General features: G+C 40.5%; 4 protein-coding genes and 1 long non-coding RNA gene across 5 annotated transcripts; 3 read left to right on the forward strand and 2 right to left on the reverse strand.

Annotated features, from left to right (window-relative positions):
- Nucleotides 1-1,194: 1,194 nt before the first annotated feature.
- On the reverse strand, nt 1,195-3,067 carry mmgt1 (membrane magnesium transporter 1). Its single transcript, XM_037263060.1, has 4 exons — nt 2,955-3,067; nt 2,590-2,642; nt 2,397-2,500; nt 1,195-1,865 (listed from the first exon to the last, which is right to left on the reverse strand). Exons 1-4 carry the CDS (start codon nt 3,031-3,033, stop codon nt 1,718-1,720), a joined length of 384 nt encoding a protein of 127 aa, XP_037118955.1. The 5' UTR covers nt 3,034-3,067; the 3' UTR covers nt 1,195-1,717.
- Nucleotides 3,068-3,590: 523 nt separating this feature from the next.
- Nucleotides 3,591-6,042, forward strand: pfdn6 (prefoldin subunit 6). The gene is made up of 4 exons (XM_037263061.1): nt 3,591-3,802; nt 3,932-4,002; nt 4,078-4,202; nt 5,740-6,042. Exons 1-4 carry the CDS (start codon nt 3,739-3,741, stop codon nt 5,858-5,860), a joined length of 381 nt encoding a protein of 126 aa, XP_037118956.1. The 5' UTR covers nt 3,591-3,738; the 3' UTR covers nt 5,861-6,042.
- Nucleotides 6,043-6,959: 917 nt separating this feature from the next.
- On the forward strand, nt 6,960-8,489 carry LOC119129343. Its single transcript, XR_005099171.1, has 2 exons — nt 6,960-7,717; nt 7,958-8,489. It is a non-coding gene; the product is annotated as an uncharacterized LOC119129343 (long non-coding RNA).
- An 872-nt stretch (nt 8,490-9,361) lies between these two features.
- On the reverse strand, nt 9,362-10,765 carry her5 (hairy-related 5). Its single transcript, XM_037262512.1, has 3 exons — nt 10,546-10,765; nt 10,375-10,470; nt 9,362-9,867 (listed from the first exon to the last, which is right to left on the reverse strand). The coding sequence occupies exons 1-3, from the start codon at nt 10,591-10,593 to the stop codon at nt 9,427-9,429; spliced, it is 585 nt and encodes a 194-aa protein (XP_037118407.1). The 5' UTR covers nt 10,594-10,765; the 3' UTR covers nt 9,362-9,426.
- Nucleotides 10,766-15,173: 4,408 nt separating this feature from the next.
- On the forward strand, nt 15,174-18,174 carry her11 (hairy-related 11). The gene is made up of 4 exons (XM_037260088.1): nt 15,174-15,305; nt 17,008-17,103; nt 17,194-17,287; nt 17,555-18,174. The coding sequence occupies exons 1-4, from the start codon at nt 15,174-15,176 to the stop codon at nt 18,172-18,174; spliced, it is 942 nt and encodes a 313-aa protein (XP_037115983.1).
- Nucleotides 18,175-18,502: the final 328 nt, after the last annotated feature.

The following is an 18,502-nucleotide window of genomic DNA, read 5'->3' on the forward strand; positions in this document are numbered from 1 at the left end:
AGTTAATATCACTGCAAACATTCCTGGCCAAAAAAAACCCATTGTCAACTTGCTCTTTGTCTCTGTAGTTGAATTCCTTCCTGAAAATGCTCCGCCCTACTTCCTTCAGTTTTTTTTCTGTAGGGAATTGTCAAGAATGAACGAAGGTTTACAACCATTACAATAGCTTTGAAAGTGTTCTTTTTGTTGTTTTTTTACACAAAGAAGCCTTTATACCTCATTAGAACAGATAAACATGACTCAAAGTGCACCTGTTGGTTCCTCACTTAAAATGTAAGCCCTTTAAAATAAAACCTGCAAGCTTCAAGAATTACAGTTAGGCATACATCTATGTAGTGCTAGCTAGGCCTCATGCAAAACTGCTCGTCGTTTGGTAGCCTTGTTTTACGCATGCGCAGGTGAGGTCTGCAACTCGCTTATTCAAGGAAGTTGTCCAGAGGTGGGGACAACGGCGCCGATTGGCCGGCAACCAGTCCAGGATGGAGCACATCACTCGTACAAAATCAGCTGGGATGGGGCAGCCAGGCTTGGGCTCGAGTAGCCCATCCTGAGGTAAATCGATATGTGGATGCATGATTTTTGTATGAGTGTACATATACAATACAGTACGTACAAAAGATCATACCTTCGGTCAGTCCATCCCCAAATTGTCTCGAGTCAATATAGCTTTAAATGTTGCAACGAAGGCTTTCTACTGACATCTAGTGGACAACACAAGAAACACCCCGGGGTTCTTTTAAATCATATGATTTCTATGACGCAAGAGGAAGAAGCTAAAAGAAGTGAGACACTAAATTGAGACCAGAATACAGTGGGAAATGCCTAATGTGTTGACTTGTGAGTGAGTGAGGAACGAAGGTGAGGAGGAGCTGCATAGTGCCTTAGTAAAAAGTCTTAGACAAGGTACCCAATGCAGAGAGGAACTGTGGTACCACATGACGTGGAGAGTGGCAGAGGACTTCCAATTTAAAAGATGATCAAACTGGTAGAAGGAGCTGCCAGGCAAGTAAACTAGAAGAACTAAGAGATGTAGTGAGGTAAGACATGAGGGCAGTTGGTATTCGAGGAAAGCAAAAGTCTAGATTAGAACAAGATTTTTTTTTGGATGCACAAATGAGCAGGTTACTGCGATAGATCTTGTTTGAAACTATCTCAATCCAAATGTAAAACCAGATTAAGTTCAAACATCAAAAGTAAAATCTGATCGTGTTTATTAAATAATATAACAAAATGTCAATGAAAACAGATGCACCATCATTTCTCTTCCAAGTCTTGTCAACATTTCCTCTTCACCCTATGTCTTCAGGGAGCTAAATTACAAAAAAAGTTCAAACTAAATGCTGTCCTGACATATGATGAATGAAATGAGTTTTTTTTCTACCCTTCATACAGAGAATATTAAGTGCAAAGGAGAGAAATATCCAAAGTAGTGTCGGAAGGGACACAATGGCTAGATGCCTCGGTACGCAAGACTCCAAAGCATTTCCATACAGTAAATATAAAATAACTGAAGGGTTGGCACACTGGTGGAGATGACTACTTTAGTGAACAGGGGTGCATGTTTGTACAGCATGACTGAATGATTATGTACAAATACATATAAAAAAAAAAAAAAAAAAATGGATAATGAATGGTGACTCTGGCTCCTCTGTCTAATGACAACAACAAAAAATCCTATCTGACATTAGTAATTTTACAGGCAGGGAAAAGGCCAGTCTCAGTGCAAATGCTCCAGCTTGCGGAGCCGTAGCGGGTTGGGAAGAGCTTGCTGAGAGGACGGCTCTTCCTCGGCGGTGCGGTACAGCACTCGTCCTCGGTGGTTGAAAAGGTAAAAAGACGGATGATTCCTCAGTGTGTCAAACGTTCTGTTGAGGGAGGAAATCATTTATTCACATTAAAACAGGGAATCCGCAATTACACTCCTAAGGATAGAAAATTTGGAAGTGGAGGTAAAACTGCACCTCACTCAAAACTTTGGGGGTCACAACCAGCAACACCCAAGACTTCAACTCAGTAAGCATGATGACACGACAAACTTTACAGGCATATTGGGGTTTTTTTGTAGTCCAGAATTTATAGTTAGCAACCCCTGCAAAATTCTAGCTAAAATGCATCTAGTATTCAAAGTTAGGTGACAAAAATGTGGGCACCGTATTATTTTCGTCTGCTTCATACAAATTTGATGTAACTTTCTCTGCATGTCCTCAAGTGCCTCCAAATTATCCACTGTGGTATAAATGTTTCAGGTAGCTTTCAGCACTTTTTGGGCGGTCAAAGGTGAGCTGTTTGTGATTTATAATTGATTTATTGTTTGTCATAATACAGTGCATTTCACGAAATTCACACTACAACAATTAACAGTCAAATGTTGGTGACACAATGTGGTTGGAACCTACTTGTTCTTGAGCTCCGAGGAGGCGTCCATGTCTTTAAACTCCCCAGCAATATGGACAATACCATAACAGGTCATGACGAACGAGAGTAATGTCTGGAGCACAATCTGCAACACAAAAAATAAAGTCGTCGTGTCAAAACATCTTCTTGTGAGCGACGCTAATCTTAAAGGTAGGAAAAATGCACACGACTCACGTCGATTGGCAGGGTTTCGTTTTCTTTCTCTGTAAGTCGCATGTAAGATCGATCTGATGGAGGAAGGTGAGTTGAAATCAAGTCAATTGAACATCTAAATGTATTTTTACATACAATGAATTGCACACCCAAGTGTTTAAAAGATTGTGACGGTCAAGGCACATAAGATGAATTGCACCATTAAGTTAAGAAGCCAAGGGTGTCATCCCTGCGTGAGCTCATCTGAGCTGAGTTAGCATCATGCAAGCTAACCATCGCAGCATAAGGCCTCGCCAGCCTTTAAATGCATCCCTGCCATCCGAGCCCCTCTCCCCGGTGACAACTGGACCGACATCCGTGTGCCCACTCCACGCAAAGAAACTCACGTTGTGCCGCTGAGAAAGCTGCGTGTGCTAAGGAAAAGAGTCCAATGCTGACGACACCTTTCCAAAACGAAGAAGCCATTTTCAACGGGACAACTCCGTGCAGTGCCGTAAAGTCAAACGGTGTCGCAAAAAAAGACCACAAAGGAAAATCATCGCGTCCCATGAAATATGAATAGTTATGCACAATTTGAACTTAAACAACGCGCTGAACAACAGTGAAGTTAAGATAAATCTCCACTCAGAAAAACAATGATGCAGTCAGAATGTATTGCAAACAAAAGTGAACAATAAAATTTACCAACATAAATATTTAAAAACAGCTCTTAAAACGTAAACGCAGATATAATGATTAAAAATTGCTTTCAACTGTACTTAAAAAGTGATTCTATTACTGACCACTGGCGGGACAGTACGTGTACCACACTTAATATCTATATTTAATCTATAATTGAAATATTTTGTTGAAGGGCTTTTTAATATGAAATTATGTAAATGTATTATGTATGATTATTATGTAAAAAATCAAAAGTTGAGCAAAACAACGAAATCTAACGAATATAATTGACTTTTGCGTGACCATATTTTCCTGCTCTCTACTCCAGATCAGTAGACGGCGGTAATGCACCTACCAACCACCAATTACTACCAACGAAGAAGAGAAATATCCGGCATCAGCCATCACCTTTTCCGGTGCTTGGGTCCACATTTAGCAAGTCAAGACGTTGTTTTGTGAAATATTTACTGAACGAACTTGCCATTTGTAGCTACATAAGAAAAGATCAACATGACAGAGGCCATTCAAAAGAAATTAAACACCGAGTTAGAAAAATATACTCAGATGCAAAAAGGTAAGTAGCGTTTTAGGCCGTTGTGACTTGCTAGCTTTCCAAATAAGGACTTGAAATTCTTTACATTGTTGTTCACGGTTAAAACGTCCTTACTAAATTGACTCACTACCGATTGTCTGTGCTGCTTAGATGTTAGCAAGAGCATGTCAGCCCGACAGAAGCTGGAAACGCAGCTTGCAGAGAACAATATCGTAAAAGAGGTAATGTTTGTCATCTAGTCCACGTGGGTTAAAAATGGGAATAATAACCTGGTTGATTGTTTTTCTTTTTCATAGGAGCTTGATATATTAGACAGTGCAAATACAGTGTACAAATTGATTGGCCCTGTTTTGGTAAAACAAGATTTGGACGAGGCCAAGGCGACTGTGACAAAAAGGCTGGAATACATCAATGGAGAAATGTAAGTTACTGTTTGTATAGCTGCTTCTATCCATCCATCCATCCATCCATCCATCCATCCACCCATCCATTTTCTGTTTTCATTACAGTCACGGGTAAGCTGAAGCTACCCGAATTGACTTGTGGGTGGGAGGTGGGTACACCCTGGGCTGATCGCCAGGCAACTGCAGGGCACATCAGATGAGCATGCAATCACATTCACACTTATGGACAATTTTATGTATTCAGTTAACCAAACATGCATGTTCATGTAATGTGGGATAAAGCTGTAGTACCTGTATTACACACCACACAAATGCAGCAATGCAAGGGTGATTTTGTGTATTCAGTTAACCGAACATGCATGTTTTTGCAATGTGGGATGAAGCCGTAGTACCCGTATTACACACCACACAAATGCAGCAATGAAAGAGGAGACGTCCCCATCCTTCGGCAGTTCAGTGCCTTGCTCAAAGGCACCTCGGCAGTAGGTTGAACGCAGATTAGAATCTCTCCAATAACGTTTTGGGGGACGGGGTTTAAAGGGTGGGACTTTAGTCTCTGGCTTCCACGTATATATTCCAAAAACTCAACTCTTGTCACAACATGATTTCTAGAGCACCTTAAACTCATGCATGTAGGGATAAATTGTCCATAGGTGTGAATGTGTGCATGCATGGTTGTTTGTCTTAATGTGCCCTGCAATAGATAGATAGATTCTTTATTGATCCCCAGGGTGAAATTCAGGAGCTAGCCAGTTAGATACAGAAACACACAGATAGATAAACAGATAGACAATATAGCTTAGTATTAATAAATCACAAATAGTTCAAATAATAAATAGATAGACCAAATAAATAAATAGATGAATAGTTAATGGATAACGACCGTGATATTTTGTCCCAGTTCTTTATCTTTAATGCTCGCTATGCTAATAGTAATAACCAGGAGGCTGCCTTCTCAGTTTAACTGTTTGATGTATGCCAAAAAGACCGATACACAGCTATGGAGTCTTCTCTGCGAGATAACCCCCACCTCTAAGATCCCTACTCTTATGCTACTTTTGGCCACCCCCCTGCAAGGGGGTGACTCTGCCTAGTCTGTGTGATCATGTGTGACCTTGCAGTCTTAACTGAGATCAACTCATATGTGTGTGCAAAGAGTGTCATAGAGAAGGGTCAAGGATAACGGCATAGCTCAAGCTACCTAGCTAATCACATGTGCCAAAGATTCCTATTCTAACAAGGGCGTACCCCAGCTCCCACTCAAAGTCAGCCGGGATAGATTCCAGCACTGAAGCACTGAACTAAATGAAGCTTAACTCGCTTCAACATACGTCATTGACACGAAGATTCCACCAGGTGGCATCAAAACAAAACCGTTATTGCTTTGTCCTGGCACATAAATATTTATCCAAAACACGTTTGTAAAATGTAAAGTGCTCTACCACAAAAGTGAGCAAGGTCCTCCTCTTGAAAGGTCTTAAAAATGTTTTCAGTCTAACTGGAAATAGACTTGAAATGTTTATTTCTTTTTTTATTTCTCCGTTTCTGTTACAGTCAGCGGTATGATACGCTCCTGAAAGACTTGGAGAAGAAGTCCGACCAGCACCGACAGCTTTTGTCCAGTTTACAGCAGGAGTTTCAGAAAGCGCAAGGCCTCTCTGTGGGTAAAGTCTGACCAAGTGAAGAAATGCAAATCTTCAGTATGCGCGCATGCCCTTCCCATAGACACACTTGTAGCCCGACAGCTCAGAAGATGGGATCGAAATCCACCTGCATCTCTGTCATTCAAATGCAACTTTACCGTTGCAACGCTTCTGTTTGTAATTAATAATAAACTTTTTTTTCATGAAACTGTTTCAACATCTTGTGTAAATGATGATGCTAAGCCACATTACCAATGCAGTGTACTGCTATTCAAAAATGAAAATGGTTTATTGACATGCAGGATGACTAGACAGTGTGCACTGTTTAAAAGCCCTGGCATCACTGCCCTTAGAGGTTGGTCATTTAGATGTGTAATTTAGTAGTAGAAAAATGCATCATACATGTTCCCCCCAAAAATATGGAATTAATACAACCATTCAGACTTTAAGAAATTGAAAGAAATCAAACAAAACTTTATTGGATCGAATAGAGGATAAGGAATCCCCAATTGTGGGTGAAAAAAAATAATGTTGCATTTCTTTACTAACATTTTGCAGTCTGACACATGGATTGACCCAGTGACAAACGCTATTCTTCATCAATCAATTTGCTGTCAGCAGCTCAGGTTTTGCAGACTCATTTTCTTGAACCGTACTTGCTTGGTTACGCAGTTTCCATTTTCAAGACCTGCTTGAGGTTTTCCGTATTGACGCTTTGAGGTCTTCCTCGGTCCAGGACGCTTCCCTTTTGCACAACCTTCGCACTCTGTTTGATGTGGTCCAAATGTTAGACACTGCTGACTAGGAAGGAACTTTTACATTCTGTGACATTTCAACGGACATCTCTCAATTTTATTCAATTACTGGCAAATTACCAGAATATGTAATGCAGAAGTGTATTTGAACTGTATTACCTGTATTTTAACTAAAAATGACAAGATGACCTAACCCATACTTTTGTTCCTCTACTTGCTCTTAGGGAGACTGGATTTTTTTCCCCCTGCTTTTTGTGTGTTTTGTAAGGAGATGAGTGGCACTTTGAATAGAAATGTTTTTGTGGAGAATCCATAATTTGCCTGAATTTCACATGACCCCCCCCCTCTCTCTCTTTCTCCTCATGAGGAAATATGAGGAAAAAACGAATAAACGTGGTTAGAGAATGTAATATTTAATAGGCACAGCTGCCGCAATAGTAGCACCCGTAACGTGGTGGCATTCCAGTAAAACAAACGTAGTTTGGTCTTTACGGTGTGAAGTTGACACTTTAACTACTGGTGCGCACGAGCCTGCGAGGTCACTGGCGCGTGGGTGTGAGGGATCCCACGCTGCCATTTGACACAAACAGAATGTTATGAAGAGCCACCGCGAGCGTTCTCACCTACACAATAACTACGTGCACCCATATGGCTGAAAGATATTTGATCTAATGTAATGCTGATGTAATAATCATGAGCAATGTATTCAAACACAATACTTTGGTTAGTTTACGCACAGGTCAAGAAATAGTTCAACCCTAAGGATGTGACATTGTGGCCAAACTGCGGTGTCGATTTTCCCAATAGCGGCCTTGTGGTGGCGCTAAAGCACATTTGCACCGCTATCTCTTCCTCGTGGAAGTATCCTTCAATGCTCCTGTTCAACAGGTGCCCTCAAAATGAGCCAACTAATCCTGCATTGCTGTTTTACACGCAGACAATAAATGATGTTTAATCTGCTTTTTGGGAGGCAGATGCTCCTCAATGAAAGGCTAATCTCATTCTTCCCATTGATGCTCCTTCCTGCGGGAGGTTTAATCTGGAATTGAAAGAAAATCCTGGCCATGCGATCAACCCAGCGGGACTAACACCTCCATTCAGAGAGGCAGGCTGCAAGGAAATTGTGCTTTTCAAGTTAGTTCTCTGCTACATAAACACATCACGCGGTTTGGAGAGTTTTCCCACTACATAAATCCAAATATCATTTTAATTTAAATGTGCTTACTTTGGTTAACTTTTCATTGATCTTATTACTCGATTATCGTATCGCCTGGGTTTAATAAATTACACAAATTAGTTTTTGCACTAGATTGACCATGCAGTGAATTGTAACTTATTAACAATATCATGTTCTCCCCACATTTTGTTTTCCAGCAGCTGCCCTCCATTCCCGTCGAATGCTAGAAGTCGTGCACACATTCTACAATCATTTCTGCAAGGTTGTTGGCACTCTTTTGTTTTCTGATGGCCAGTGTTGAAAACCCATTAAGGTGCACATTCAGATGCTGATTTCACCTAACTTTCATCTTTCTAACAGCCAGCCGCCCCATCCAGGTTCTTTCAAGTCCTTAAAATCGATCGTCTTTGAAAAGGTTTTCAAAATTTGCCTTAAAAGTATAGTCCACTACAATAAGCTATATACTATTTGGTTATCCGAGGGATTTCCAAACAGTTCAAAATCATTGACTAAAGATGAAAAACAAAAACAAGAATATATTTAAATGATATATAAAATATACATGAAACGCAAATAATCAATACTATATATTAAGTAAATACAAGATGAAATGACAAAGAAATACAAAGAAAACTTTTGCTTTTTGTTTAAAGCCACAGTTGTATCTCTTTAACACACTGACATCAGTACTGTATTGGGCAGCATATGCTACAAGCATGGGTATTTGATAAATAAATATCAATTATTTAATGGTCCTTTTAGTTATTCAATAATGGCCCTTCTACCCCGAGACCCCAATGATTTGAGAAACAAGCCTTCTGATGACTGTAATGTTTAAAAAAAATGCTTTATTTTGTTGATATTTTGAATTGATGAAGGAATTATGGTATGATAATGTGAAATGAACGGCATGTCGGTTTGTATTAAATTGGAATCAATTATTTCACTTCATCTGATCTACAATATAAACATGTTTTCATTTCTCTTTGATGAAGACTTGACCATGTGGTGGCAAACACGTTTCAAATCAAACAAATTATCCAATTGTGTTGAAGCGTTTGTAGATTAGGTGCAGTCTGGATTGGTGCACATTGTGTGAATGGCCACTCTTGTGTCCTTCTACATGTGAAAACCAACCCAACCCTGCATTAGCATGTCAGTGGGGTGTCCAATGTGCATCAAGTATGTGTGAACTTCAATGTCCTTTCACACCCCTGGAAAAAATGGAGAAAAAAAGCAAAAATCCAAGACTTTTTGCATCTTGTTTTGAAAAAAAGAAAACTCCTGAAAAAATAGGTTGGACAAAACTATCCGTGATTGTATATTTAGGCAGTCTACTGCAGGAGACATCAACATGGCTGCAAAGACCACCTGAGTAAGTCAGCTGCCCTGTTCATTTGAAAACATTTGCAGAGATTTATAGAAAAAAAGTGTTGTCGTGATATACTATGTTGTATCTCTCCTACCTTGTAAAATCATTGTTGTAGGAAATTATTTAATATTAAAAAAGTATAAATGGAGATCATCTGAGCAAAGGTGTTATTTCAGAAATGTGTATGAAACTGGTCGCCCTTTCGTCAGTACCTAAGAGTGGTTCGCATTCTCAAAAATGTTGGTCATGCCACGTATGAAAAATAGAATCTCGCACTACTATACATGAGGGAATTCATGACTGGGGCCAGGGCCTCCACACAGGGTCTAGACTCTGGGCGCAGGTTGTGGGTGGGGGGAGCAACTTCCTGGTGTCACAGAACTGATACTCGGTACCCTGGCTTGGATAAGGATGGGGGGTGCTGTCCTGGAGCTGGTGTTGGTGCTGGCTCAGATGCGCAGGATACACAGAGTGGACGTGTGGGGGTGGACTCACTGAAGCGGGCACTCGGTTGGACCCTGGTTCATCACTGGCTATGAAACGTCTGATCCTTAGGAGACACGACCTCATGCCCTCCTGGTAATCGTGTTGCTGCTGGGGGCCGCTGGGTCGCTGCCCCTGGGACGACAAGCCGGGTGTAATTGCACGCTGACCCCTCTCCTCCTTTTCCGACTTCAAGAATTGCACCACACTCTCCAGGATCTCAGCCTTCTCCACTTTAGGGTTTGTTAACTTCTAAAATGAATAGGAAAAGGTCCAAAAGTCAATGTCAGAATCATCTGGAGTGCATGAGTGCTTTTTATGCATATCACCTAAAAGCGATTTTCACACATATACATATATTTACAGGTCTAAGGGTCTGGTCGACTGATGACAAACTGTACACTGACGGAATAAGCGTCGGAATAAGCGATTTTCGTCAGTCCCTCAGAAACCCAAAAAGCAAAGACAAGTGGCAGCTTGGAGAAGAGAAGCAGGAGGATTTATTTTCATATATAAAATGGTCCAAATGTGCAGTTACCCTTGTAAACATTTTTTATGCACCTGTCCTAAAATAATGAAATGTAATCCATCTGCTTATTATTACAGCAGTGTACTGTACATTGATACCAAACTTAATGTATTTATTGTTTGTTTTAAACAAATTTATGAACACTATACAACTCGGTTTTTATACAAGTATTTACTACGTAGTTTAGTGACGGATTAGGCTATAGAACAGCCTAATAAAGCAGCGTGTACCTCATTGTGTGTGTTCTCCAGCATTAAAACTCTTAACGTCTCCAAACTGCGGTTGATGCGGTCCCGTCTGCGTTTCTCCATCACAGGTTTCGACACCTTTGAAAAAGATGAATATTGCTAACATCACAAACACTTTTTGTTGTTTTTATAAATTCCAAATCCGCAGTTTACCCTCCTCATCCTGTGCCTGTGAGGCAGTGGTGAAGTCAACGCTTTCATGCTGCCCCGAATGCATGCAGATCAATCTGCACAAATCCAAACAGAGTGAATGTTTTGCACCTGGTTTGCAACTATATGGACGTCCCTGCCGCGCCCATAAGCACCCATGAAAAGAAGAGAGGCCAATTTCATTTACATGTAATCCGTTGACGCATGCGCCGCATGACATTTAATTCACATGTAAAATAACGCCTCCAACTGTAAAAAAAAAAAAAAAGGTTTGGCTACGTTTAGCAGATGTTCAACTACACGTGAAAGATGAGGTATAGGTAATATATAAAATACGTAAATAATAATAATGGATGGATGGGTGGATGGATGGATGGATTAAACGAATAAATATGTATGTGCTGATGTGGTATATGTGTACATCATCTATGGCAGCACTTTGAACGGGAAAAATAATTTTTTGTCAACGTTTTTATAGAGGGAAAAAAAATATAGCCAGCCCTGCCTCCATACACGCACGCACGTAAGCACACGGACAGATTTACGGCACAGACCAGATTGCTCGCTTCACACGCGAACGTCCGTGCGTGTTGTTTGTTTAGCCTCTAGGAGTGGAGTTGGTAAACAGTAGCACGAGCACACTTGTTCACCACAACACGTGTCGTGTGTTTGGATACCGGTATGTCGTATATTTATAACATGGATTTTATTACGATAGCAACATTTAAAGATTAAAGATTAAAGTCCCAATGATCGTCACACACACACCTGGGTGTGGTGAAATTTGTCCTCTGCATTTAACCCATCCCCATGTGATTTTAATCCATCCCCTGGGGGAGAGGGGAGCAGTGAGCAGCAGCGGTGCCGCGCTCGGGAATCAGTTGGTGATCTAACCCCCCAATTCCAACCCTTAATGCTGAGTGCCAAGCAGGGAGGCAATGGGTCCCATTTTTATAGTCTTTGGTATGACCCGGCCGGGGTTTGAACCCACAACCTTCCAGTCTCAGGGCGGACACTCTACCACTAGGCCACTGAGCTGGTGCATACATGCATGGTTGCACTTTTGGCAGTCTGTGCACACTGCATTTGTTGCCGCCCTGGTCCCCATAATAGGCTCAAGTGTGGCGATAACACTAGGATGATCGGATAATGGCTATCCCGCGGAGATTAAACGCCCTTTAAGACTCGCTGATACTTCCGTTTCAAATCAAAGAGGGGCGATTAGTAAAGGCCCGTAGACCATGCTGGGAACCGTGGCAACCACCCAAATCTAATAGATAGATTGATCTTGGGTAGTTGGTAGATCTATCTATCTATCTATCTATCTATCTATCTATCTATCTATCTATCTATCTATCTATCTATCTATCTATCTATCTATCTATCTATCTATCTATCTATCTATCTATCTATCTATCTATCTATCTATCAAAATGTCTCTCTCTCTCTCTCTCTCTCTCTCTCTCTCTCTCTCTCTCTCTCTCTCTCTCTCTCTAATGTTTCAGACATTTCTTTGAGAAAAAAGCCAAGATTCATCTGGGGGAAAAATAAAGTCTAATGGAAATTGATAGAAATAATTTTGACTTATGTATTCAACGATATGATGTGGGTATGGGACATTTTAATGGAGACCCATTACGATACATTTTGATCATATTTTGATGAAGCAACTGATAATGTCGGAAACAGCAGACAATTGTACATAATCATCTGCATGGAAGCGAGAGAAATGACAAAGAAATGGCAAACTGTTTTTTTGACAATGATGTGGAGTTTTGATCATTAGTTTGAATCAATTCAACTCTATTCTGAAAAAAGTACCAAAGCAACTGGGATAAGATGTAATTCAATCTCATGTTGGTATTTTTTTAAAAGTACACATGAAATTCTCACACATTCACCAATTATTAAAACGTACAATGTGTAGAAAGTAGTGCCATCTAGTGGTGAACTAACAACCTAAATTGGAATTGGGTGCATTATGAAGCACGCGCACTATGTTGCCTCAGAAAGACCACACATCGCAAGAAGCTCTTCAGCAGAGTTCCAGGCAAAATGTAATCACAAAATATGTTTACTATTTCCTCAAAGCATGAAGTAAGTACACTGCTGTCGTCAGACTATTGAACATTCAAACGTAGCATTCCTCTGCACACTTGTAAATACTGCTTTTGTCTCCTGCACTGTTCACATACTTTATCACTGCTGCACTTTGTACTTTATAATTATCTTATTTCATATTTTTTATATAGAATGTCACTTTTTTTTTAACCAGCCGAAATACCTCTACATTGCTGAAAGCCGTATGCAACGAAATTTCGTTTTTGTACACACCTAGTGTTGACAAAATGACAATAAAGTTCTGTCTAAGTCTAAGTCTAAGTCTAAGTGCATTTGTTACACGTAGGCTGCGGATCCAGCAAATTTATAATTGGAGGATTGTTTTTATTTACATTCTACACAATTTCCCAACTTCAACCGAATCTGGTTTGTACAATTATATAAAGAAAATGTGCATTGATGTGATAGAACATATCTATATTTCGCATGTTATTGAAATTAACCCTGGTATTTTAAAATGATTGAGGATTGAAGTCAAAATTGTACACACCATCTTTTTAAAAATATATTTATAAAATGATGAGTAACTGATTAGCACATCCTCCTCACAGATGTGAGGTTGTGGGTTTGAATCCAGGCTAATCCAAGTTTACTGTTTTATTTCCATCCATCCATCCATCCATCCATCCATCCATCCATCCATCCATCCATCCATCCATCCATCCATCCATCCATCCATCCATCCATCCATCCATCCATCCATTTTCTATACCGCTTGTCCCCACGGCATGCTGGAGCCTATCTCAGCAGTCAGGGGACACCTTGAACTGGTTGCCAGCCAATCGCAGGGCACACAGAGACGAATAACCATCCACACTCACACTCAACACCTACAGGCAATTCGGAGTGCTCAATCGGCCTACCAAGCATGTTTTTGGGATGTGGGAGGAAACCGGAGTGCCCGGAGAAAATCCACACAGGGAGGAATCGAACCCGCACACTCCTAACTGTGAGGCCGACATGCTAACCAGTGCGTCACCGAGCTGCCCTACTGTTTTATTTATTAAAAATAATAAATAAATTAACCAATCATTTTTTGTATATTCAAATGTTAATACTTATGTAAATAAAGACAAAGGGTATAGGAAAGGTCGAATCATTTATTTCACTAAAATATAATAATGGATGGATGAATTTAACAATTTCTAAATTACATAAAAGACAACTACGTATACCAATTTTAAAACATAATTTGTAACTACGCAGGTATTTTTGGTAGGGCGGGGGCTGAATTGATGCAACAAATACAACAGTACTTTTGATGATATAGATGTGATATAGGCCGGATTAAAGAATGGAGTCAATTGCATGTTGCCCACAGGCCATACTTTGCCCACCCCTGCTGAATGCTATTTAATTCTTAGGCACTGAAGGTTGGATGCAATCTGCATTTCCTTGCCTTGTACATGTGACACAATCAAGACAATAAATATAATCTGTCTAATTTTAATATCATTTAATCAATTCTGTCCTGGGGAAGGCATTAAGCTAAAATTAAGCAGTACACCCTTAAGACTGCTCGGTTAAAACTTGGACCAACCCAGGAAATTGGCTCAATTTTATCCAACTTTGTTTTGCAAAACCAAAAAAAAAAAAAAAAAAAAAAAAAACCACACCCTAATTTGTTGTTCATTGTGCGTGCGTGCTTGCTGTGAGTGTGGGAACGTGTAGTGAAGGCAACAAGTGGTCGGTCTGGCTTGTGAAGTGCAAACGCGAGGTATGAAGTTGACCCCCGAGCAGCACACTTGACACTCGGGTGTAATCATCATTCTCACACTTCTTCATCAGCAGACAAACGTGTGTCCACCCGTCCTCCGTTCCCATGGAATCGAACTCCCTATAGGTAGCAATCACGTTCATCATAACGCTTGTGTGTGCACGTTTCTGCAAATATAGAGGCAGGTACATCATAAAATTGTATTTCGACCTGGGTAAATGCTAATTGATGTACGTACATACATATGTCGAAGCTCACAGCTCTCGTTTGGTCGTGTTCATCGCTTAATGCGAAGTCTCACACCTCATAAAAGCTGAGCAGTTTCTCACTTCATTTCTGTTCCCACGAGAAAGAAAGCCCTTTCCCAGCCTCGCACTTCTTTGGGGGCATGCGAAAATGAATACCAAGCATGACTAAAGTCTTAATGTATATTCAATACGAACGTGATACATTTTTCGTTTTGCATGTTTTTCTGATCGCAAAAAAATGCAGTGCAACAATTCCTTTTCAAATAAATATAACTAAACAGGCCTACATTTTACTGACATAAAATTTTCACTTTTATAAATGCATGAATTCCATTGTTAATATTATTGTATTATTATTATTCCATAGTTATATTATTATAAGATATATAGCCCAATTAAGCTTTACTTGTTGCGTGATATGATTTGGAGTTTCCCGTGTGTAGTTTTACTTATTTATTGATGAGTGTGAACTAAGTCTTAATAAAATCACGGACTGAATATGGAGGTGTGGTCACAGACACCTGCCAGCCAATCAATGGCGTCCTATGGGTGGCTATTTAATCACCCCTCTCACCATCATCGCAATGTTCTTCACTGCACCAGCTGTCGTTGTTGGGACCAACATGACCAGGAACTTTGCAAAGACGCTCGAGGAGGATCACAAGGGTAGAAAAAGGGTGAGACTTACATGTAACCATTTGGTAAAATACACATTTGAACGGGATTTACGCAGAAAGTAGCTCCAATATTGGGCAGGTTGGAAAAAGCATGCACGTTCCAACTTTTGGATAATTTTGTCCTATATTCTGTTAATTTTTGCATAAACAGTCATATTTGAAGCCAATCATTTTGATTTTGTTTTAATTTATCCAACTTTCCCTCCCTCCTCGTGGCTGTAAATCCAACATGGCAAGCTCTCAACCTAAGCTTGTTGTATATCAGGTTATACATCAGCATTACAATTCTAATGATAAGGTACAAGGAAGGCTAATTATCACTTGTACAGTGTTTGTGTGTGTGTGTGCGTGTGTGCGTGTGTGTGTGTGTGTGTGTGTGTGTGTGTGTGCGTGCGTGTGTACGTGGTGGTGGTGGTGGTGGTGGTGGGGGGGGGGGGTCACATCGCCACGGATTTGGGACCCCAGTTCAGCGATGTTTGCCCCGGTTTAAGAAAAGATGAGATAACAAAAGTGGGATGAAATCTGTTTGTGTGTCTTATGTTTTAGTTCAGGGATGAGCGGTTTAAATGCTGGAGGAAGCTACAATTTTTCATCAGGGCTACTAGGAGGTCAATAAGACTATGCACTTCCTACACGCTATTTCATCAAATATGGACAAAATAAGTGCATACATCCTTTAAAATGTTGGGTTAAAAAAAACAAAAAACAATTTGGGTTAAAAATTTAACCATCAAATTGACACGTATTGGTTTTTATATTTATTTATTTATTTATTTATTTATTTACAAAAGAACACAAAAATGGGTGAAATTGCTCAAACTTGCTGGGTCAGTCGAATTTTTAACCGAGGTTTATACGTGCAAATTATATGCTCCTAATATATTTCACGTTATATTGCACCTTAAACCAAAAACAAAATAATCACTTATGATAGTCTAATTGCTTTCTTTTTTTTCCCAGTACAAACGGCTTTCTTGCCAAAAACATTGAAGCCCAACACAAAACGGCTGAAAAAAATCAACTCACTCAAAATATCATTCCAAAAATAATTAGGCCTATCCGTTGTTATGCAGAGCGGTCAGTACAAGACCCCGGGAAAGCACAACTAATACATGTCTGCCCTCTTGTGGGGATTGGTGATATTACAATTTACATACATATTCACAGTTTGATCATAGTATTTCCCCTGACACCTACGGATTTGCATTTTTATGGATTTTCATCTTTTTGCAATAGTTCCACATTATGGATTTTCCTCTTTTTTTTTTCAGAATTATTTCCCCCATTCCCCATGGACCACCAGTTTCCCATCCCTGTATTAGTTAACCCATAGACAAGTCAAAATATTAAACTGCTAGATTCAGCAAAAACAAATTGGTAACCTCAACAAATACAGAGTAAAATATCCCACTTTTGAATGAAGCCAAGGTGACATCTTTGTAAAGACTCACTCTGGTCAATATTGAATATCATTTGATTCAGTTGCTTAGTTTGCATTTACCTCGGGCAAGTCATGATTAAAGTGTAAAAATTGTGGTAGAGACAGGGTTGGTGTGTACTAGTGATACTAAATGAAGGTGGCTAATATTTTGGCATATAGGGCTAATAGGTCTTTAAGCGACCTCACATTGTGTTGCAATATTTGGTCATTCCAGTCAAACTTACATCATCTACTTATGTTGCTGTTGATACTTGCCTATAGATTCTCAAACCGGCTGTGGAAAAGAAGAGAAGAGATCGGATAAACAAAAGTCTTGCAGAGCTCAGAAACTTGTTGTTGACTAACACAGCGGATCCGGTGAGTTGTCATTATTCTAAAAAAAATGCAAACAGATCACATTGCTCAATCGACCGGTGGGAACTGTATTGAAAACATTATCACCAACAGCGCTTGCAGAATCCTAAAATTGAGAAAGCAGAAATTTTGGACTTGACTGTGGAATATCTTCACAAGTGGACAGATGGCAAGAAAATGAGCAATGGTTAGTCACACAATGCGCTTTATCATCTAGGCCAGTGTTTCCCAAACTTGAAGTGAGCTAAAGAGCGTAATTTGAAAATTATTAAATCTCCAAGCGTAATTGTGTAAACAAAAATGTAATTGTTCTGCCTGTCGCCATATGTCGCTGGTATGGATGGCTAATAATTTACCACGGCACTCAGGTTGGGGATTACTGGTCTAGTCATGTTCACGTCACCCTTTGCACCCTCTAATGAGGGGAACCAATCCCTCTGCATGTATCCGCCAGATGCTCCCGGTGCTGTGGTAAGTCTCCACCCGAGCGGCCCTCCTTGCTTTACCGTTGAGGGTGCAGGTTTTCAGCAGTGTGTGTGGCAAATGGCCAACTACATGCACAAGATGCCGGCCATGCAGCGAGCCGGCTTGATGGAGTGGCTGAAGCACCACGTGGAGATGCAGCGGGCCACACAGCCGCCATCGTTAAACTCCCTAACGAGACTGATGGATGCAGCGTCAGCGGAGGCCATTTGCACATCTGAGAGTCAAGACTTCCACAACTCTTTGGTTCTTGCGCATTCCCCGCCTCAGCCTCTTGCTTGCTCCACTCCCCTCCACTCCCCTCCCACCTCCCCCTGGTTCTCAACATTTGCTTCCTCCTCTCCTCCTTTCCCCTCATTTGCCTGTCACTTCTCCTTCCCCCCCAGCTTGTCACCTCCGTCGACCAACACCTCTTTTCCCACGCTCCCACATTCCCTCCACACGCTTCCTGCCCACGTGACTTCCTCCTCACCCACGTTAGGTCACCAAGCGGGCCCCACGGTCTTCCACTACCCCTCCGTCACCCCCCTGAGGTCTCCTCCGCATCAGTCACACAAGACTTCCTCACTCACGTGGAGACCCTGGTTCTGAAGTGTGGTGCCCTCTAGTGGTGGGATTTTCACGCCTGCAATGGACAGTGTAAATATGAAATGGCAACAACTTTGGAATTCCCCTTGTAAATAAAACGTGTTTTTTTTTTTTTTCTCATTACAATGATATGATAAAAGTTGCCTGTGAATATGCATCTTCCATATTATCATGTGAGAGTTACAGTGACGCTCATTAGAAATGCTTAAAACTCAGCAAGGTTTTAAAGTTTTTCTTTCCTTCAAAGCGTTCATTTATATTTTAATTAAACGTGAAAATTAAAATTGATTAAAATTCAGTCTGATGGCAACTTTGACAATAAAAACGGCAT

The sequence above is a fragment of the Syngnathus acus genome, chromosome 10, assembly GCF_901709675.1.
Source record: "Syngnathus acus chromosome 10, fSynAcu1.2, whole genome shotgun sequence".
Lineage (NCBI taxonomy): Eukaryota > Metazoa > Chordata > Actinopteri > Syngnathiformes > Syngnathidae > Syngnathus > Syngnathus acus.